Consider the following 23,167-nt stretch of genomic DNA (forward strand, 5'->3'; position numbering starts at 1 on the left):
AATGATTCCAGGGATGAGGGACTTTAGTTACATGGATAGACTGGAGAAGCTGGGGTTGTTCTCCTTGGAACAGAGATGGTTGAGAGGAGATTTGATCGAGGTGTTCAAAATCATGAAGGGTCTGGACAGAGTAGATAGAGAGAAACTGTTCCCATTGGCGGAAGGGTCAAGAACCAGAGGACAGAGATTTAAGGTGATTGGCAAAAGAACCAAAGGTGACATGAGGAAAAACTTTTTTACACAGCGAGTGGTTAGGATCTGGAATGCACTGTTAGGGTGGGTGGAGGCAGATTCAATCATGGCCTTCAAAAGGGAACTGGATAAATACTTAAAAGGAAAAAATTTGCAGGACTACGGGGAAAGGGTGGGGGAGTGGGACTAGCTGGATTACTCTTGCATAGAGTCGGCATGGACTCGACGGGCCGAATGGCTTCCTTCCGTGCATTTGACGACCGCAGGACGTCCCAAAGGTTTAACGTCTCAAAAGCATTTTACACCCAATGAAGTGCAGTCACTGTTGTAATGTAGGAAACGCAGCAGCCAATTTGCGCACAGCAAGATCCCACAAACAGCAATGAGATAATGACCCAGATCATCTGTTTTATTGATGACGGTTGAGAGATAAATATTGGCCCCAGGACACCGGGGAGAACTCCACCTGCTCTTCTTCGTAATAGTGTCCGTGGGATCTTTTACATCGACCCGAGAGGGGCAGACGGGGCCTCGGTTTAACGTCTCATCCGAAAGACGGCACCTCCGACAGTGCAGCACTCCCTCAGTACTGGCACTGGGAGTGTCGGCCTGGATTACGGGGCTCAAGTCGCTGGAGTGGGGGCTCGAACCCTCGACCCTCTGACTCGGAGAGTTACCCACTGAGCCACAGCTGGCACCGGTTGTGCGTTACCCTCAGTTCCCATCGCACACAGGAGAGAGACTCAGGCCCGAGGGAGGAGCAGAGAAGAGACTCCAGGCCGACCCCTGGCGTCAGAGGGCCCCGAGTAGTGAGGGAAGCCTGGGAGAGACTTGGGCTCTTCGACCTTGAAAGGCGGCGTCGGGTGATTGTGCAAATAACTCCCGGTGGCTCAGTGAGTAAACGAGACTTGCCGATCAGGCACAGCCCCATTAAACGTCACTGCAGATTTCTATTCTAACACTCCCCCCGCCCGACACACGAGGACGGATTTAGCAACATTTCGGAGACCCCCGGCCCTCGGTGGACAGATCTGGGCCGGCTGGGGGCAAATAACAACAGCAGTCCCCGTCAGCAAGAAGAAACAGTTTATTCGGACGATGGGAACGGCCTCGAGATTTACAAACCGACCCGTCAAACGCCACAGAGGGTGGACCGAATTTCCTTTCTTACATCTCTTGCCGGTTTCCCCGAAACACCAAACAGAATTCCGCTCCACCGTCATAAAAACAACCGAGAAATCTGGCCCAGGACCTCCCCCCCCCTCCCCCCCCCCCCACCTCCCCCAGCCAAACCGAGTTAAAGGGTCAAAGCCCCACGGGGGAAGCCGGACGCCCTTAGAGACCGTCGGTGGCCAGTGATGGCGGCAGAGTTCTGACACTTCCCGCCTTCCCGTTCAGGTGGCAGTAGCCCAGCTCGTCCCCCCGGCAACGGCTGCCCGTCGGCTCCGGCTCGTTCCTCGTCGCGTTGCGGCGGGTCTGGCGGCCGGAGGCCGGAGGGGAGGCCGAGTCGGGCGGCAGGGTCGGTGGCCTGGGGGTCGCCGATTCCCGCAGCTGATTCTCCTGGGCGTGGAAGAAGGAGACATCCCGAAAGCTCGGACACAAGGTGTCTGTTATTTGGTCGAGGATCTGGATGAAGGTCGGCCTGGACTTTGGGTTCTGCTGCCAGCAAAGCTGCATCAGTTCGTGACTAAAAGGCAAAATAACCCAGGGTTAGTCACTCAATCACTCCCAGGACAGGTACAGCACGGGCTAGATACAGAGTAAAGCTCCCTCTACACTGTCCCATCAAACACTCCCAGGGCAGGTACAGCACGGGTTAGATACAGAGTAAAGCTCCCTCTACACTGTCCCATCAAACACTCCCAGGGCAGGTACAGGGTTAGATACAGAGTAAAGCTCCCTCTACACTGTCCCATCAAACACTCCCAGGGCAGGTACAGGGTTAGATACAGAGTAAAGCTCCCTCTACACTGTCCCATCAAACACTCCCAGGGCAGGTACAGGGTTAGATGCAGAGTAAAGCTCCCTCTACACTGTCCCATCAAACACTCCCAGGGCAGGTACAGGGTTAGATACAGAGTAAAGCTCCCTTTACACTGTCCCATCAAACACTCCCAGGGCAGGTACAGCACGGGTTAGATACAGAGTAAAGCTCCCTCTACACTGTCCCATCAAACACTCCCAGGGCAGGTACAGGGTTAGATACAGAGTAAAGCTCCCTCTACACTGTCCCATCAATCACTCCCAGGGCAGGTACAGCATGGGTTAGATACAGAGTAAAGCTCCCTCTACACTGTCCCATCAAACACTCCCAGGGCAGGTACAGCACGGGTTAGATACAGAGTAAAGCTCCCTCTACACTGTCCCATCAAACACTCCCAGGGCAGGTACAGGGTTAGATACAGAGTAAAGCTCCCTCTACACTGTCCCATCAATCACTCCCAGGGCAGGTACAGCATGGGTTAGATACAGAGTAAAGCTCCCTCTACACTGTCCCATCAAACACTCCCAGGGCAAGTACAGGGTTAGATACAGAGTAAAGCTCCCTCTACACTGTCCCATCAAACACTCCCAGGGCAGGTACAGCACGGGTTAGATACAGAGTAAAGCTCCCTCTACACTGTCCCATCAAACACTCCCAGGGCAGGTACAGCACGGGTTAGATACAGAGTAAAGCTCCCTCTACACTGTCCCATCAAACACTGTCTGCTGAGTTAGCTGTTATCAGTTGGGATGGTGTTACTATAATTAACTAAACTGTTGGGGGGGTGGCTGTGAGCAGGGAGGGAAGGGAGTCATCACTCTGTCTCCTGATTGCTTTCTATTGATTCCCGCTCCAATTGTATGATTGGAGGTCGTACGAAGACGGGAGCAGGCTCAGCTGTGATTCCCGCAATGGTCGAATAGCCGAGCAGGACTCACGCTCACACCATGATCGACACCTCGGTAAGGGGAGCAGAGGACACTTCCTCACGTGGTACCTTATCTCTGGATGAGTTAGCAGCGTCCAAGGAAGGGAGAGAGACGGGGCAGCCGATGAGGGTAGACTGGAAGTTTCAGGGCCCCGGCTCCCATCGTCAGTCACCGGCATTAGTGGAAAGAGTCGGAGAGAAGATGGGCTAAATCGTGGAGTAATGATCACTTGTTGCTAAGCTTGTGTGATGAAAAGCCTGTGGGCTGTAAGAGGAAGGGAAGTGTGAGGGAGGGGAGGAGATGCACAGTCCAGAGGCCCTGGGAAAGACTGAGTTCGAGTTGGAGTCAGTGCCACCAGGGAGGAGGGAGCAGAGTTGATCAAGCTGAATCTTCCCAAAAAAAGATGAGCGCGAGCTCGGGAAAGGCACAATCAGAAGAAACTTACAGTTTATCCGGGCAATTCTCAGGCTTGTCCAAGATCCCATTGATCATCACAAAGTGCAGGACTTGCTCGTTCGACATCCCCTGGTACGGCTGCTCAGCCAATGTGGCAATTTCCCACAGGACCACTCCAAAAGACCTGAACAGAAGCAAATCAGAATTACCGTCCCCCGCACCCACTCCCTCACTACCAGCAGGTCAGAGACCCAATCCTACACACCCCTAGGACAGCGGAAATATCTGGTTGCTTCAATGTCAACCAACTTCTTGCCATCAAAAGGGATTGTTGTATTTCTACAACTTGGTAATTGGGATTTAATTCCATGGAAGAGGAACCCTGGAGGTCCATTGGGATTGGGTACAGTGGGAGTGAATGGGAAGGGGTTTGGTCCATTGGGATTGTGTACAATGGGAGTGAATGGGAAGGGGTTTGGTCCATTGGGATTGTGTACAATGGGAGTGAATGGGAAGGGGTTTGGTCCATTGGGATTCCGTACAATGGGAGTGAATGGGAAGGGGTTTGGTCCATTGGGATTCCGTACAATGGGAGTGAATGGGAAGGGGTTTGGTCCATTGGGATTCCGTACAATGGGAGTGAATCGGAAGGGGTTTGGTCCATTGGGATTGTGTACAGTGGGAGTGAATGGGAAGGGGTTTGGTCCATTGGGATTGTGTACAATGGGAGTGAATGGGAAGGGGTTTGGTCCATTGGGATTCCGTACAATGGGAGTGAATGGGAAGGGGTTTGGTCCATTGGGATTGTGTACAGTGGGAGTGAATGGGAGGGGGTTTGGTCCATTGGGATTGTGTACAATGGGAGTGAATGGGAAGGGGTTTGGTCCATTGGGATTGTGTACAATGGGAGTGAATGGGAAGGGGTTTGGTCCATTGGGATTGTGTACAGTGGGAGTGAATGGGAAGGGGTTTGGTCCATTGGGATTGTGTACAGTGGGAGTGAATGGGAGGGGGTTTGGTCCATTGGGATTGTGTACAGTGGGAGTGAATGGGAAGGGGTTTGGTCCATTGGGATTGTGTACAATGGGAGTGAATGGGAAGGGGTTTGGTCCATTGGGATTCTATACAATGGGAGTGAATGGGAAGGGGTTTGGTCCATTGGGATTCTGTGCAATGGGAGTGAATGGGAAGGGGTTTGGTCCATTGGGATTCTATACAATGGGAGTGAATGGGAAGGGGTTTGGTCCATTGGGATTCTGTGCAATGGGAGTGAATGGGAAGGGGTTTGGGTCCATTGGGATTCTATACAATGGGAGTGAATGGGAAGGGGTTTGGTCCATTGGGATTCTATACAATGGGAGTGAATGGGAAGGGGTTTGGTCCATTGGGATTCTGTGCAATGGGAGTGAATGGGAAGGGGTTTGGGTCCATTGGGATTCTATACAATGGGAGTGAATGGGAAGGGGTTTGGTCCATTGGGATTCTATACAATGGGAGTGAATGGGAAGGGGTTTGGTCCATTGGGATTCTATACAATGGGAGTGAATGGGAAGGGGTTTGGTCTATTGGGATTCTATACAATGGGAGTGAATGGGAAGGGGTTTGGTCCATTGGGATTGTATACAATGGGAGTGAATGGGAAGGGGTTTGGTCCATTGGGATTGTATATAATTGAGGACAATCAGTAATTGGTGATATGGTCACACTGAGTGTATTGGGTTCAGCACTAATTGTAAACTGTTTCTGCTAATGGTACAGTGTCAGTGTCCCTCCCAGTTCATGTGGTCCTCAAATTTTAAATATATATTTTGAATCACCAACGTTTAACTATAACAGAGTGAGGAACCTCCAGCTCCTCCTTTGTACCAAACATTATCCATCTGACAGACTCCACTGACAGGCTTACCAAACATCGGTGTGTGGGCTGAAGATCCCGTCTTTGAGAGACTCCGGAGACATCCAACGCACTGGGAGCAGCCCTTTGCCTCCCTTCCTGTAATAATCTGTCTCGTAAATATCTCTGGTCATTCCAAAATCTGCAAGGGATTGCGGAGAGTGAAAGAGGCACGTCGTAAATCTGTTAGTGTGTCAGGCTGTGTCTTGGTGGGTAACTCTCACCTCTGAGTCAGAAGGCTGTGAGCTCGAGTCCCCACTCCAGAGACTTGAGCTCATAATCCAGGCTGACACTCCCAGTGCAGTACTGAGGGAGCGCTGCACTGTCGGAGGGTCAGTACTGAGGGAACGCTGCACTGTCGGAGGGTCAGTACTGAGGGAGCGCTGCACTGTCGGAGGGTCAGTACTGAGGGAGCGCTGCACTGTCGGAGGGTCAGTACTGAGGGAGCGCTGCACTGTCGGAGGGTCAGTACTGAGGGAGCGCTGCACTGTCGGAGGGTCAGTACTGAGGGAGCGCTGCACTGTCGGAGGGTCAGTACTGAGGGAGTGCTGTACTATCGGAGGGTCAGTACTGAGGGAGTGCTGCACTATCGGAGGGTCAGTACTGAGGGAGTGCTGCACTGTCGGAGGGTCAGTACTGAGGGAGTGCTGCACTGACAGAGGTGCCGTCTTTCGAATGAGACTTTAAACCGAGGCCCCGTCTGCCCCTTTCAGTTGGACGTAAAAGATCCCACGGCCACTATTGGAAGAAGAGCAGGGGGGAGTTCTCCCCGATGTCCTGGGGCCGATATTTATCCCTCAACCAGCATCACTAAAACAGATTATCTGGCCATTATCACATTGCTGTTTGTGGGATCTTGCTGTGCGCGAATTGGCTGCTGCGTTTCCTACACTACAACAGTGACGACACTTCACAAAGTACTTCATTGGCTGTAAAGCGTTGTGGGACGTCCCGAGGTGGTGAAAGGCGCGACAGAAATGGGAGTCTGTGTTTTTCTGTCTGCTCTGAAGAGTGGCTGTGTTTGGCTGTGGGCCGTGGATCGATGCTAATGAATAAGTGATTAACGGGTTATTAAAGGCGACATTTACAGTTTCAGAACATTTGGGATATTGCCCAGTTTCAACCCTCCATCTTCCATCTGGCACTTTCGATGGTCGGAAAAATCAAGGGCGTGTGACTCCCAATCTTGTTCCCCCAATTTCCTCTCCTCTGGCTGTCCTGAAGGCGTGGACTCTCACTGGGTTCTGGGTTCCATTGCCCCTGTTGGCCCATTTACCCGAGTGACCATCCTTCGTGTATGGTGCCAGGCAGCGAGAGTTGGCCGATCCCAATCCTGGTCCTCACCAAACATCTGCACACCCGCCCTTCCCTGCAGGGTTCACTGGATGGTGATCGGGAGCAGGAACCCTCCCTGAACCCCCCACCCTCCCTAAACCAGGGGTGCTGAGGACAACTGTAGCCTTCACACAACAACAGCCACTACGCTCCAAAGTAAGATATGCTGTAAGTGTCGCGATGCTGGGGAGGAACATGTGACTTTGGACCTCCGGTTCCCAAAGCTCTCCACCGCTGGGGGTTTTCCTCACCTCATGTCTGGGTCTGTTGTGGACTCACTGATGGAGATTGATTGCTGTGATTATAGTCAACATTATCATCGTATCATCCAGGATGGTAGAAGGCGAACGAGATGGACCTCAGTCTTTTCTCGTCCAGTGAAGCACTTTGAGCTGAGAGTATCCCTTCCTTCTCTCCTTTCCTGGTCCAGAACTCGGAATGTCTGAATCCAAAACCACTTGGGACAAGTCTCGAGGACAGAGCAAGGCCGGAATCGACCAATAGCAGGGGCGGAGATCTACACCCACTACTGCCATGGTTGGCTTGGTCACCATCGAGTCCAGAACAAGGGGGCAGAACCTTAAAATTAGAGCCAGGCCGTTCAGGGGTGATGTCAGGAAGCATTTCTTCACACAAAGGGGAGTGGGAATCTGGAACTCTCTCCCCCAAAAAGCTGTTGAGGCCGGGGGTCAATTGAAAATTTCAAAACTGAGATTGATAGATTTTTGTTGGGTATTAAGGGTTGGGGAACCAATGGAGTTAGGATACAGATCAGCCATAATCTAATTGAATGGCAGAGCAGGCTCGAGGGGCTGAATGGCCTCCTCCTGTTCCCATTGTAACAGGCTCGAGGGGCTGAATGGCCTCTTCCTGTTCCCATTTTAACAGGTTCGAGGGGCTGAATGGCCTCCTCCTGTTCCCATGAGTGGTCAGAGGAGGTGATAGAATCCCCGACTGTAATGGTTACCATGGAGGGGTGTGACCTGCTAACTGTGACACTCTCTCACATCACTGGATATCCCTGCAAACAGCCGCCAGTCAGAGTGAAAACCCACCTCCAATTTTGACGGTGAGATCCTCTGACACCATGCAGTTCCGCGCCGCCAGGTCTCGGTGAACAAACTTCTTGGCATTGAGGTAGGCCATTCCATCGGCAATCTCACCCGCCATCTGCATCATGTCCTTCAGGGTGGGAGGATTCAGGCCCTGGTTATTCTGTTCAGAACAGAGAAATAGTATCAGTCCACACTGGCAACTCTCAGCGAAAGATCACAGACTTCACACAGAGGGTAAAAGGGGAACGATTCACTCCTGTCTGGGACTGTACGGCCCCGTGTGTGTCTCAGTGTCAGCTCCTGTACATTGTACAGTACACAGTGGGTAAAAGGGAACGATTCACTCCTGTCTGGGACTGTACGGCCCGTGTGTGTCTCAGTGTCAGCTCCTGTACATGTACAGTACACACAGTGGGTAAAAGGCAGCGATTCACTCCTGTCTGGGACTGTACGGCCCGTGTGTGTCTCAGTGTCAGCTCCTGTACATGTACAGTACACAGTGGGTAAAAGGCAGCGATTCACTCCTGTCTGGGACTGTACGGCCCCGTGTGTGTCTCAGTGTCAGCTCCTGTACATGTACAGTACACAGTGGGTAAAAGGGAACGATTCACTCCTGTCTGGGACTGTACGGCCCGTGTGTGTCTCAGTGTCAGCTCCTGTACATTGTACAGCACACACCAGATAGAATAGCCACAGTATGATATACAGAAAGTTTATATGGTACATCGACTATAGTATAAGAAACATGGAAATCTCTCAGTGCTCCCCCGACTGTGACCCTTCCTAATCTCAAAGGCCTCTATCAGGTCGGCCCTTAACCTTCTCAGCTCAAGTGATAAAAGATCCCAACTTCTCAAGTCTCTCTGCGTAACTGTAACCCTCTCATCCCTGGAAACGTCCCGGTGAATCTATACAGCTCATTTCCCATTGCTTGATCTCCTCCCTACGATGGAGTGCCCACAGCTGTACACAGCACTCCAACTGCGGCCTAACTCAGGACTGTAGATGTTGGAACGGTACCTCCTGGCTTTTTACAATGTGTTCTCGGGGAGGGAGTGACTCTCTAGCTACCCTGCAAAGGTGAGGAGACACCTTCTTTTTGAGAAGTGATTGCTTTACAACTGAATGCCCTGTTTGGCCACTTCAGAGGTCAATTAAGAGTCAACCAGACGTTGGGTGTGGGGACTGGAGTCACGTGTAGGCCCAGACCGGGTAAGGACGGCAGACATCCATGACCCAGTTGGGGTTCTTAAACACACTTTATCCTGGTGCCAACCCTGAACATATCAGCCATGGCTCAGTAGGTAGCTCTCTCTCCCTCTCGCCTCGGAGTCAGGCGGTCGAGGGTTCGAGCCCCCACTCCGGAGACTTGAGCCCTATAATCCAGGCCCACACTCCCGGTGCCGGTACTGAGGGAGTGGCCGCACTGTCGGAGGTGCCGTCTTTGGATGAGACGTTAAACCGAGGGCCCCGTCTGGCCCCTCTCGGGTGGATGTAAAAGATCCCACGGCCATTATTTCGAAGAAGAGCGAGGGGGGGAGTTCTCCCCGGTGTCCTGGGGCCAATATTTATCCCTCGACCAACATCACTAAAAAAAAACAGATGATCTGGGTCATTATCTCATTGCTGTTTGTGGGATCTTGCTGTGCGCAAATTGGCTGCCGCGTTTCCGACATTACAACACTTCAAAAAAAAAGTACTTCATTGGCTTTGGGACGTCCCGAGGTGGTGAACGGCGCGATGAAAATGCAAGATCTTTCTGAATGAAGCAGATTTGTTGAATTCAATTGACACGGTGGGATTTGAACTTGTGACCCCTTCGCCCAATACCACGGCCAGAGTCACGGTCCGTTGCCTTGATGGGAGTTTGGAAACTGCCGTTACCTCAGTGCCCAGTCGCAACGAGCGAAGGTGGCTCTTGAGATCTCCTCGGGCCATTAGCTCCATGATGACCAGGGTGGGCTGCCCCTTGGACACAACCCCGAGCAACCGCACCTGGGCAAAAAGAGCAGACATCTCGTGAAGACCAGTAACAGGCTCCAAACTTGCTCAGGTTGAAACCCCAACCCCGCCCCCCACCCACCCTGTCAATGAGCTGTTCCGTTGGTGATGACATACGTTGAACCTTTCTTTCTTCTGATTGGCCGTCCAGCCCGTGATGCCATCCATTGGAAAAGTTCATTCGAGAAGCGGGGAGGAATGTTCCCTGATGGTAGGGTGGGTATACGTACTGCCCAGTGCGCTGCTGAGGCACACAGGCCAGGACATGGCGTCATTATTGGTCCCGGTGCCTCTGGGATGGGGAGGAGGGAAAATGAGCCCGGGGCCTGTCCCGATCATACTTGCTGTAAAGTGGGTGTTTGTGAGGACACAGACACATATACACACAGACACATATACACAGAGACATATACACACAGAGACATATATACACACAGAGACACATACACACACAGACACATATACACACACAGACACATATACACACAGACACATATACACACACAGACACATATACACACACAGACACATATACACACACAGACACATACACACAGAGACATATACACACACAGACATATACACACACAGACACATACACACAGAGACATATATACACACAGAGACACATACACACAGACACATATACACAGACACATATACACAGACACATATACACACACAGACACATATACACACACAGACACATATACACACACATATACACACACAGACACATATACACACAGACACATATACACACACAGACACATATACACACACAGACACATATACACACACAGACACATATACACACAGACACATATACACAGACACATATATACACACAGACACATATACACAGAGACATATATACACACAGACATACACACACAGACACATATACACAGACACACATATACACACAGACACATATACACACACAGACACATACACACAGAGACATATATACACACAGACATACACACACAGACATATATACACAGACACATATACACACAGACACATATACACACAGACACATATACACACAGACACATACACACACAGACACATATACTCACAGACATATACACACAGACACATATACACACAGACACATATACTCACAGACACATACACACACAGACACATATACACACACAGACACATATACACAGACACATATACACACAGACACATATACACACAGACACATATACACACAGACACATATACACACAGACACATATACACAGACACATATACACAGACAGACATATACACACACAGACACATATACACACAGACACATATACACACAGACACATATACACACAGACACATATACACACAGACACATATACACACAAACACATATACACACAGACACATATACACACAGACACATATACACACAGACACATATACACACACAGACACATATACACACACAGACACATATACACAGACACATATACACACAGACATACACACACAGACATACATACACAGACATATATACACAGACACATATACACACAGACACATACACACAGACACATATACACACACAGACACATATACACACAGATACACACACGCAGACACATGCATATATACACATATAGACACACACAGAATACACAGACACACACAGATACACACAGATACTCACAGACATGTGCGCACACATATGTACACACATAGACACGCACGGATACACAGACACACAAACAGACACACATATACAGTGACTCCTACACACACACACTTTCACACACACTGCAGCGCACATTTAGCGATTGATATGCGTCTACTCACACTCACACTCACACTCACACTCACACTCACACTCACACTCACACTCACACTCACACTCACACTCACACTCAAACGCTCAGACACACATTAACCCCATCTTGCACTTGCAGACAGACAGACGGTCTGTCTGGAGCGGCACTGGGTGTCTGCTGGAATCCCACGTTGAGCTACTGGATATCCCTCAACTCCTGGAACTCTTTTAGCGGGAGGCCCCCCTCCCCCCGCCCCGTGAATGCCGTCTGCCCGCCCCCCTCCCCCCGCCCCGTGAATGCCGTCTGCCCGACCCCCTCCCCCCGCCCCGTGAATGCCGTCTGCCCGCCCCCCTCCCCCCGCCCCGTGAATGCCGTCTGCCCGCCCCCCTCCCCCCGCCCCGTGAATGCCGTCTGCCCGCCCCCCTCCCCCCGCCCCGTGAATGCCGTCTGCCCGCCCCCCTCCCCCCGCCCCGTGAATGCCGTCTGCCAGCCCCCTGCAGGTCCCGTTACCACATGGTAGCAGTCGAATGCCTTCATCACAGACGCCTCCTTGAGAAACTCGATGCGCTCGCGTCTGCTGGCCGACTCGTTCACCGTCTTCAGGGCCACGCGCGTCTGAGGCTCGTCTTTCACCACCAGCTTGGCCATTCCCTCGTAGACCATCCCGAACGACCCCTGACCCAGCTCCTTAATGATGGTGATGGTCTCTCTGGGGACCTCCCACTCGTCAGCAACGTACACTGGGGACAAGGGACCAGGGAGGGCAAGGGTGAACACAGGAGAATAACGGACCACAAATTACATATATAGAATCACATCGAATTTACAGCACAGAAACAGGCCATTCGGCCCAACTAGTCGATGCTGGTGTTTATGCTCCACACGAGCCTCCTCCCACCCTATCAGCATATCCTCCTATTCCCTTCTCCCTCCTGTGTTTATCGAGCTTCCCCTTAAACGCTATTCGCCTCAACCACTCCATGTGAGGGCTGATCATTCCCACCCTGCCACCCCACCCCATCTCCCTCCAAGTGGAGCGTCCCATCGCTCCCCCTCTCCGGTTCACATTCCGCGTGTTTGATGACGCAGGTCACCGACCCACAGCCATTTCAGGCTCCTTTCCTACTTCAGTTAGTGGCGACTGTTTGGAGTACTGCAGGAGTTATAGGAACAGGAGGAGGCCGTTCAGCCCCTCGAGCCTGTCCCGCCATTCAATTCGATCACGGCTGATCTGTATCTTAACTCCATCTACCCGCCTTGGTTCCCTGATCCTTAAAACCCAAAAAAATTCTATCAATCTCAGTTTTGACATTTTCAATCGACCCCCGGCCTCAGCAGCTTTTTGGGGGGAGAGAGTTCCAGATTTCCACTCCCCTTTGTGTGAAGAAATGCTTCCTGACATCACCCCTGAACGGCCCGGCTCTAATTTTAAGGTTCTGCCCCACCTTGTTCTGGACTCTCTCCCACCAGAGGAAATAGTTTCTCTCCATCGACTCTATCGAATCCTTTAATCATCTTAAACACCTCGATTAGATCACCCTCTGCACTCGAGGGAATACAAGCCCGGTCTGTGCGACCTGGCCTCGTAATTTAACCCTTGTAGCCCCGGTCTCATTCTGGTGAATCTGCTCTGCACCCCCTCCAAGGCTGATATATCCTTCCTGAGGTGCCCAGAACTGAAGGCAGTATCTCCAGGGCTTTATACCATGGAGCATAGCCTTCCAGCCCTCTGTACTCCAGCTGGAATCTGTGGTTGGCCCTGGTTACTGACTGCGCCAAGGACAGTGCTACCTGATAGTCTTAAATATTGAAAATGGAGGCCAAAACCATAGGGCAACCTCACTTACTGTCTGAAGCGTTGAAATACTCGGGGTTCACCGACATATAGAGGGTGCCATTTAGGAATCCATTGATCCTGTAGTCAACAAGACAAAAGGGAAACACAATCAAAAAACCAGGGAGATTCACTCGAGAGATCGGAAGGGGGAACTCAGTCGGACACTTTCACCAGAAATCAAGGCAATTCAATCAAGAAATCAGGGAGAAATTCACTGGCACGTTTAGACATTGGGAATTCAATCGGAAATCAGAGGAATTCAACAATCAAAAAATAAATAAATCAGGCTCATTCAATAAACTATGTTCAAAAATGAGATGAATTGAACTCAATTAATAATACCAGACACGATTCACATAAAGAACGAAAGGGACCTGCATTTCTGTAGCACCCCTCACCACCTCAGGACGGCCCAAAGCGCTTTACAGCCAATAAAGTACTTTTAAAGTACAGTCACTGTTGTAATGTAGGAAACGCGGCAGCCAATTTGCGCACAGCAAGATCCCACAAACAGCAATGTGATAAATGACCCAGATCATCCGTTTCTGTTGGTTGAGGAAATATTGGCCCAGGACACCGGGGAGAACTCCCCCCTGCTCTGATTCCAATAGTGTCCGTGGGATCTTTTACATCCACCTGCGAGGGGCAGACAGGGCCTCGGTTTAACGTCTCATCCTGAAAGACGGGCACCTCCGACAGTGCGGCGCTCCCTCGGTACCGGCACTGGGAGCGTCGGCCTGGATTATGGGCTCAGGTCTCTGGAGCGGGGGCTCGAACCCACGACCTTCGGACTCAGAGGCGAGAGAGAGAGAGAGAGACCCCCACCCTGGGCCACGGCTCCTGACAATCCGGCCAATCCCCCGCCCTGGGACGGTGGGAGGTGCAGGAGGTTCGTAAACGGAAGGAGTTGACGGTAATTCTTTGTGGGACGGTGACGACTCACCTTTTTTTGTTGTAGAAATAGACAAAGACTCCCAGGAACAAAATGGCCATCAGCACCATGACGGGCATCATCGTCAGAACGACGAGGAAATCCTGATACTTCTTCTCAACTAAAGGGACAACAGACGGTCAGAAACCCTCACAGCGAGGACATCGTCATATACAAGAGATCGCCAGGCACATCTCCCCTCCCACACACAGCCCACAGTATACCCTCACTATACAGGGTCTGTTTATATATAGACCCGACCCCCCCTCAGTATAAGACCCTCAGTTATAACACTCTCTCCCCCCCCCTCAGTATAAGACCCTCAGTTATAACACTCTCTCTCCCCCCCCCCCTCAGTATAAGACTCTCAGTTATAACACTCTCTCTCCCCCCCCCTCAGTATAAGACCCTCAGTTATAACACTCTCTCTCCCCCCCCCCCTCAGTATAAGACTCTCAGTTATAACACTCTCTCTCCCCCCCCTCAGTATAAGACTCTCAGTTATAACACTCTCTCCCCCCCCCTCAGTATAAGACCCTCAGTTATAACACTCTCTCTCCCCCCCCCCCTCAGTATAAGACTCTCAGTTATAACACTCTCTCTCCCCCCCCCCCTCAGTATAAGACTCTCAGTTATAACACTCTCTCTCCCCCCCCCCCCTCAGTATAAGACTCTCAGTTATAACACTCTCTCTCCCCCCCCCTCAGTATAAGACTCTCAGTTATAACACTCTCTCTCCCCCCCCCCTCAGTATAAGACTCTCAGTTATAACACTCTCTCCCCCCCCTCAGTATAAGACTCTCAGTTATAACACTCTCTCCCCCCCCTCAGTATAAGACTCTCAGTTATAACACTCTCTCTCCCCCCACCCCAGTATAAGACCCTCAGTTATAACACTCTCTCTCCCCCCCCCTCAGTATAAGACCCTCAGTTATAACTCTCTCTCTCTCCCCCCCTCAGTATAAGACTCTCAGTTATAACACTCTCTCTCCCCCCACCCCAGTATAAGACCCTCAGTTATAACACTCTCTCTCCCCCCCCCTCAGTATAAGACTCTCAGTTATAACACTCTCTCTCCCCCCACCCCAGTATAAGACCCTCAGTTATAACACTCTCTCTCCCCCCCCCTCAGTATAAGACCCTCAGTTATAACTCTCTCTCTCTCCCCCCCTCAGTATAAGACTCTCAGTTATAACACTCTCTCTCCCCCCCCCCTCAGTATAAGACTCTCAGTTATAACACTCTCTCTCCCCCCCCCCTCAGTATAAGACTCTCAGTTATAACACTCTCTCCCCCCCCTCAGTATAAGACTCTCAGTTATAACACTCTCTCTCCCCCCCCCTCAGTATAAGACTCTCAGTTATAACACTCTCTCCCCCCCCTCAGTATAAGACTCTCAGTTATAACACTCTCCCCCCCCCTCAGTATAAGACCCTCAGTTATAACACTCTCTCTCTCCCCCCCTCAGTATAAGACCCTCAGTTATAACACTCTCTCTCCCCCCCCCTCAGTATAAGACCCTCAGTTATAACACTCTCTCTCCCCCCCCCTCAGTATAAGACCCTCAGTTATAACTCTCTCTCTCCCCCCCCCCTCAGTATAAGACTCTCAGTTATAACACTCTCTCCCCCCCCCTCAGTATAAGACTCTCAGTTATAACACTCTCTCTCCCCCCCCCTCAGTATAAGACTCTCAGTTATAACACTCTCTCTCCCCCCCCCCTCAGTATAAGACCCTCAGTTATAACTCTCTCTCTCCCCCCCCCCTCAGTATAAGACTCTCAGTTATAACACTCTCTCCCCCCCCCTCAGTATAAGACTCTCAGTTATAACACTCTCTCTCCCCCCCCCTCAGTATAAGACTCTCAGTTATAACACTCTCTCTCCACCCCCCTCAGTATAAGACCCTCAGTTATAACACTCTCTCCCCCCCCCCTCAGTATAAGACTCTCAGTTATAACACTCTCTCCCCCCCCCCTCAGTATAAGACCCTCAGTTATAACACTCTCTCTCTCCCCCCCCCAGTATAAGACTCTCAGTTATAACACTCTCTCTCCCCCCCCCAGTATAAGACTCTCAGTTATAACACTCTCTCCCCCCCCCCTCAGTATAAGACCCTCAGTTATAACACTCTCTCTCTCCCCCCCCCAGTATAAGACTCTCAGTTATAACACTCTCTCTCCCCCCCCCAGTATAAGACTCTCAGTTATAACACTCTCTCTCCCCCCCCCAGTATAAGACTCTCAGTTATAACACTCTCTCCCCCCCCCCTCAGTATAAGACCCTCAGTTATAACACTCCCCCCCCCCTCAGTATAAGACTCTCAGTTATAACACTCTCTCCCCCCCCTCAGTATAAGACTCTCAGTTATAACACTCTCTCTCCCCCCCCCTCAGTATAAGACTCTCAGTTATAACACTCTCTCCCCCCCCTCAGTATAAGACTCTCAGTTATAACACTCTCTCTCCCCCCCCCTCAGTATAAGACTCTCAGTTATAACACTCTCTCTCCCCCCCCCCAGTATAAGACCCTCAGTTATAACACTCCCCCCCCCCTCAGTATAAGACTCTCAGTTATAACACTCTCTCCCCCCCCCTCAGTATAAGACTCTCAGTTATAACACTCTCTCTCTCCCCCCCCCTCAGTATAAGACTCTCAGTTATAACACTCTCTCTCCCCCCCCCTCAGTATAAGACTCTCAGTTATAACACTCTCTCCCCCCCCCTCAGTATAAGACTCTCAGTTATAACACTCTCTCTCCCCCCCCTCAGTATAAGACTCTCAGTTATAACACTCTCTCTCCCCCCCCTCAGTATAAGACTCTCAGTTATAACACTCTCTCTCCCCCCCCCCAGTATAAGACCCTCAGTTATAACACTCTCTCTCTCCCCCCCCTCAGTATAAGACTCTCAGTTATAACACTCTCTCTCCCCCCCTCAGTATAAGACTCTCAGTTATAACACTCTCTCTCTCCCCCCCCTCAGTATAAGACCCTCAGTTATAACACTCTCTCTCCCCCCCCTCAGTATAAGACTCTCAGTTATAACACTCTCTCTCCCCCCCCCTCAGTATAAGACTCTCAGTTATAACACTCTCTCTCCCCCCCCCCCTCAGTATAAGACTCTCAGTTATAACACTCTCTCTCCCCCCCCTCAGTATAAGACCCTCAGTTATAACACTCTCTCTCTCCCCCCTCCTCAGTATAAGACCCTCAGTTATAACACTCTCTCCCCCCCCCTCAGTATAAGACCCTCAGTTATAACACTCTCTCTCCCCCCCCTCAGTATAAGACCCTCAGTTATAACACTCTCTCTCCCCCCCCTCAGTATAAGACCCTCAGTTATAACACTCTCTCTCTCCCCCCCCTCAGTATAAGACCCTCAGTTATAACACTCTCTCTCCCCCCTCCTCAGTATAAGACCCTCAGTTATAACACTCTCTCCCCCCCCTCAGTATAAGACCCTCAGTTATAACACTCTCTCTCCCCCCCCCTCAGTATAAGACTCTCAGTTATAACACTCTCTCTCTCCCCCCCTCAGTATAAGACCCTCAGTTATAACACTCTCTCTCCCCCCTCCTCAGTATAAGACCCTCAGTTATAACACTCTCTCCCCCCCCTCAGTATAAGACCCTCAGTTATAACACTCTCTCTCTCCCCCCCTCAGTATAAGACCCTCAGTTATAACACTCTCTCTCCCCCCCCCTCAGTATAAGACTCTCAGTTATAACACTCTCTCTCTCCCCCCCTCAGTATAAGACCCTCAGTTATAACACTCTCTCTCACCCCCCCTCAGTATAAGACTCTCAGTTATAACACTCTCTCTCCCCCCCCCTCAGTATAAGACCCTCAGTTATAACACTCTCTCCCCCCCCTCAGTATAAGACCCTCAGTTATAACACTCTCTCTCCCCCCCCTCAGTATAAGACTCTCAGTTATAACACTCTCTCTCTCCCCCCCTCAGTATAAGACCCTCAGTTATAACACTCTCTCTCCCCCCCCTCGGTATAAGACTCTCAGTTATAACACTCTCTCTCCCCCCCCCTCAGTATAAGACTCTCAGTTATAACACTCTCTCTCCCCCCCCCTCAGTATAAGACCCTCAGTTATAACACTCTCTCTCTCCCCCCCTCAGTATAAGACCCTCAGTTATAACACTCTCTCTCCCCCCCCTCAGTATAAGACTCTCAGTTATAACACTCTCTCCCCCCCCCCTCAGTATAAGACTCTCAGTTATAACACTCTCTCTCTCCCCCCTCAGTATAAGACTCTCAGTTATAACACTCTCTCTCCCCCCCCTCAGTATAAGACCCTCAGTTATAACACTCTCTCTCCCCCCCCCCTCAGTATAAGACTCTCAGTTATAACACTCTCTCTCCCCCCCCCTCAGTATAAGACTCTCAGTTATAACACTCTCTCTCCCCCCCCCTCAGTATAAGACTCTCAGTTATAACACTCTCTCTCCCCCCCCTCAGTATAAGACTCTCAGTTATAACACTCTCCCCCCCCCCTCAGTATAAGACTCTCAGTTATAACACTCTCTCTCCCCCCCCCCTCAGTATAAGACTCTCAGTTATAACACTCTCTCTCCCCCCCCCCTCAGTATAAGACTCTCAGTTATAACACTCTCTCTCCCCCCCCCTCAGTATAAGACCCTCAGTTATAACACTCTCTCTCCCCCCCCCTCAGTATAAGACTCTCAGTTATAACACTCTCTCTCCCCCCCCCCTCAGTATAAGACTCTCAGTTATAACACTCTCTCTCCCCCCCCCCTCAGTATAAGACTCTCAGTTATAACACTCTCCTCCCCCCCCCTCAGTATAAGACCCTCAGTTATAACACTCTCTCTCCCCCCCCCCTCAGTATAAGACTCTCAGTTATAACACTCTCCCCCCCCCCTCAGTATAAGACTCTCAGTTATAACACTCTCTCTCCCCCCCCTCAGTATAAGACCCTCAGTTATAACACTCTCTCTCTCCCCCCCTCAGTATAAGACTCTCAGTTATAACACTCTCTCTCCCCCCCCCTCAGTATAAGACTCTCAGTTATAACACTCTCTCTCTCTCCCCCCTCAGTATAAGACTCTCAGTTATAACACTCTCTCCCCCCCCCCTCAGTATAAGACTCTCAGTTATAACACTCTCTCTCCCCCCCCCCTCAGTATAAGACTCTCAGTTATAACACTCTCTCCCCCCCCCCCAGTATAAGACTCTCAGTTATAACACTCTCTCTCCCCCCCCCTCAGTATAAGACTCTCAGTTATAACACTCTCTCTCCCCCCCCTCAGTATAAGACCCTCAGTTATAACACTCTCTCTCCCCCCCCCTCAGTATAAGACTCTCAGTTATAACACTCTCTCTCTCCCCCCCCCAGTATAAGACTCTCAGTTATAACACTCTCTCTCTCCCCCCCTCAGTATAAGACTCTCAGTTATAACACTCTCTCTCCCCCCCCTCAGTATAAGACTCTCAGTTATAACACTCTCTCTCCCCCCCCCTCAGTATAAGACTCTCAGTTATAACACTCTCTCTCTCCCCCCCCTCAGTATAAGACTCTCAGTTATAACACTCTCTCTCTCCCCCCCCTCAGTATAAGACCCTCAGTTATAACACTCTCTCTCTCCCCCCCCTCAGTATAAGACCCTCAGTTATAACACTCTCTCTCACCCCCCCCTCAGTATAAGACCCTCAGTTATAACACTCTCTCTCCCCCCCCCTCAGTATAAGACTCTCAGTTATAACACTCTCTCTCCCCCCCCTCAGTATAAGACCCTCAGTTATAACACTCTCTCTCCCCCCCCTCAGTATAAGACCCTCAGTTATAACACTCTCTCTCCCCCCCCCTCAGAATAAGACCCTCAGTTATAACACTCTCTCTCTCCCCCCCTCAGTATAAGACTCTCAGTTATAACACTCTCTCTCCCCCCCCCTCAGTATAAGACCCTCAGTTATAACACTCTCTCTCTCCCCCCCTCAGTATAAGACTCTCAGTTATAACACTCTCTCTCCCCCCCCTCAGTATAAGACTCTCAGTTATAACTCTCTCTCTCTCCCCCCCCAGTATAAGACCCTCAGTTATAACACTCTCTCTCCCCCCCCCCAGTATAAGACCCTCAGTTATAACACTCTCTCTCCCCCCCCCCAGTATAAGACCCTCAGTTATAACACTCTCTCTCCCCCCCCCCAGTATAAGACCCTCAGTTATAACACTCTCTCTCCCCCCCCCCAGTATAAGACCCTCAGTTATAACACTCTCTCTCCCCCCCCCCCAGTATAAGACCCTCAGTTATAACACTCTCTCTCCCCCCCCCCAGTATAAGACCCTCAGTTATAACACTCTCTCTCCCCCCCCCTCAGTATAAGACCCTCAGTTATAACACTCTCTCTCCCCCCCCCTCAGTATAAGACTCTCAGTTATAACACTCTCTCCCCCCCCCTCAGTATAAGACCCTCAGTTATAACACTCTCTCTCCCCCCCCTCAGTATAAGACCCTCAGTTATAACACTCTCTCTCCCCCCCCCCAGTATAAGACCCTCAGTTATAACACTCTCTCTCCCCCCCCCTCAGTATAAGACCCTCAGTTATAACACTCTCTCTCCCCCCCCCCTCAGTATAAGACTCTCAGTTATAACACTCTCTCCCCCCCCCTCAGTATAAGACTCTCAGTTATAACACTCTCTCTCCCCCCCCCTCAGTATAAGACTCTCAGTTATAACACTCTCTCTCCCCCCCCTCAGTATAAGACCCTCAGTTATAACTCTCTCTCAATTAGGAATTAAACTTGTTAATTGCATCCACAGCCCCGAGGTGACGCGGACGGTTGAGCCCGACTGTACTTACTCGGGACGGCCGGGATATAGAAGGAGATCGGCTCGCTCCACGACCCGTTACCGGCCAGTGAGGTGGCGTGGACGGCAGCTGTGTGGTTTCCTGGCTGTAGCCGACTGATTTTGGCTCCTCCGTACTTTTGGTAAATGTGCCGTGGAACACACTCGTGGAATTCCTGGGAATGAGAGGCAGGCAGTGATATCAGGATTTCACCGTGCCTCAACCCCTCAACACCAACAACCTGCATTTATATAGCGCCTTTAACATCGTAAAACGGCCCGAGGTGCTTCACAGGAGCGTAAATCAGACAAAATTTGACTCCGAGCCACATAAGGAGATATTAGGACAGGCGACCAAAAGCTCGGTCAAAGAGGGAGGTTTTAAGGAGGGTCTTAAAGGAGGGGAGAGAGGCGGAGAGGTTTAGGGAGGGAATTCCAGAGCTCAGGGCCCAGGCGGCTGAAGTTGGGGATTCGTAAGAGGCCAGAATTGGAGGAGCCCAGAGATCTCGGAGGGTCATAGGGCTGGAGGGGGTTACGGAGATAGGGAGGGGGTTACGGAGATAGGGAGGGGGTTACGGAGATAGGGAGGGGGTTACGGGGATAGGGAGGGGGTTATGGAGAGATAGGGAGGGGGTTACGGAGATGGGGAGGGGGTTACGGAGATGGGGAGGGGGTTACGGGGATGGGAGGGGGTTACGGAGATAGGGAGGGGGTTACGGAGATAGGGAGGGGGTTACGGAGAGATACGGAGATAGGGAGGGGGAGGGGAGGGCCCTCACCTCATTGTCTCGGCCGTACTTGATCTCGTACTTCAGGATGAGTCCGTTGGGATTGGCCGGTTCTGGCCACCTGAGCAGGATGCTGTTCCGATTGACGAGCTCCCAGGTAACGTTCCCAATGATGTCATCGGCGTGAGCTGGGGATGGAAACGCCCGTTAGTGAGCCTGACGCCCGGGGAACTCGGCTCACGGAGCAGAGGGAGGTCCGTGGTTCCCCTCCCCCCAACCCCTCCCAATCAGATGCATTTGGTTGAGTCTCAGACAGGGTCAAGGTCTGGCCTGGACCAGCGAGCCGAGCGCGGGGGGGATGACCTGTGATGGAGACCAGGACCTTCTCATCCAGACTCAACTATTCCAATAATCTCCCGGCCGACCTCCCACCTTCCACCATCGGTAACCATCAGCTCATCCCAAACCTCTCCTGCCCCCCGCCCCCCCGTGTATCCTAACTCGCACCGAGTCCCGTTCACCCATCACCCCCCTGAGCTCGCTGACCCACATCGGCTCCCGGTCGGGCAACACCTCAATTTTAAAATTCTCATCCTTGTGTTCAAATCCCTCCACGGCCCTCGCCCCCTCCTCCCTATCTCTGTAACCTGGGGGGGAGCGGGCGGAGGTGCCGGGGGCGCGGGCGGGGCGGGGCGGGGCGGGGCGGGGCCACTTACCCTCCGGCATGGTCCGAGCAAAGGCAAACGTAGCAGCGCTGCAGCCGACCTTGAGCGCTGCGTGGTTGCAGACGTGAATGTTGATCCGATACTCCGTGAAATGCCGGAGGTTGGAGATGACGATCCGTTCCTTGCTGAACACTTTGTCTTCAAAGTACGGGAAGTCCACGTGCCCATTCCCCTCGGCCCCCGACCCGTTACCAGCGGTCAGATTAAGGCCCAGCTCCGACACCGAGGCGTTGCTCGTCACCATGGTCTCATCGCCCAGGCCGTCAGCGCCCCTGCGTTGTCGCGGTGATCTAAAAAGGAAACAGACCACACCAGGCCTGGCATTCAAACCCACAAACTCTCGGCCGTATAACGCCTTTAACACGGCCGCTGATAGAGACACCACTATTCCCGGCCTGAATGGAGATGATTGGGCACTGCTGTGAGTGGCTGGGATTGATTTTATGCACATAATTTGGATTCTGTTGGGTTTTTACAACAATCCCACGACTTCCCGGGGTTACCTTACTGGGGCCAGCCCATGAATCATAATTATGCAGA

The 23,167-nt window shown here is 51.3% G+C and overlaps 1 protein-coding gene across 1 annotated transcript in view; it reads right to left on the bottom strand.

Annotated features, from left to right (window-relative positions):
• Window positions 1-1,480: 1,480 nt before the first annotated feature.
• LOC137306599 (insulin receptor-related protein-like) overlaps window positions 1,481-23,167 on the bottom strand; it is a 66,544-nt gene continuing 44,857 nt past the window's right edge. The window contains exons 12-22 of the mRNA XM_067975898.1: window positions 22,619-22,917; window positions 21,954-22,090; window positions 21,188-21,350; window positions 14,363-14,471; window positions 13,430-13,497; window positions 12,093-12,322; window positions 9,670-9,780; window positions 7,786-7,945; window positions 5,408-5,537; window positions 3,551-3,685; window positions 1,481-1,879 (exon numbers count right to left, since the gene is read on the bottom strand). Coding sequence (XP_067831999.1) covers window positions 1,528-1,879; window positions 3,551-3,685; window positions 5,408-5,537; window positions 7,786-7,945; window positions 9,670-9,780; window positions 12,093-12,322; window positions 13,430-13,497; window positions 14,363-14,471; window positions 21,188-21,350; window positions 21,954-22,090; window positions 22,619-22,917 — 1,894 coding nt within the window. The 3' untranslated portion in view covers window positions 1,481-1,527. The remainder of the gene's footprint in view (window positions 1,880-3,550; window positions 3,686-5,407; window positions 5,538-7,785; window positions 7,946-9,669; window positions 9,781-12,092; window positions 12,323-13,429; window positions 13,498-14,362; window positions 14,472-21,187; window positions 21,351-21,953; window positions 22,091-22,618; window positions 22,918-23,167) is intronic.

The sequence above is a fragment of the Heptranchias perlo genome, chromosome 44 (assembly GCF_035084215.1).
Source record: "Heptranchias perlo isolate sHepPer1 chromosome 44, sHepPer1.hap1, whole genome shotgun sequence".
Taxonomy (NCBI): Eukaryota; Metazoa; Chordata; class Chondrichthyes; order Hexanchiformes; family Hexanchidae; genus Heptranchias; species Heptranchias perlo.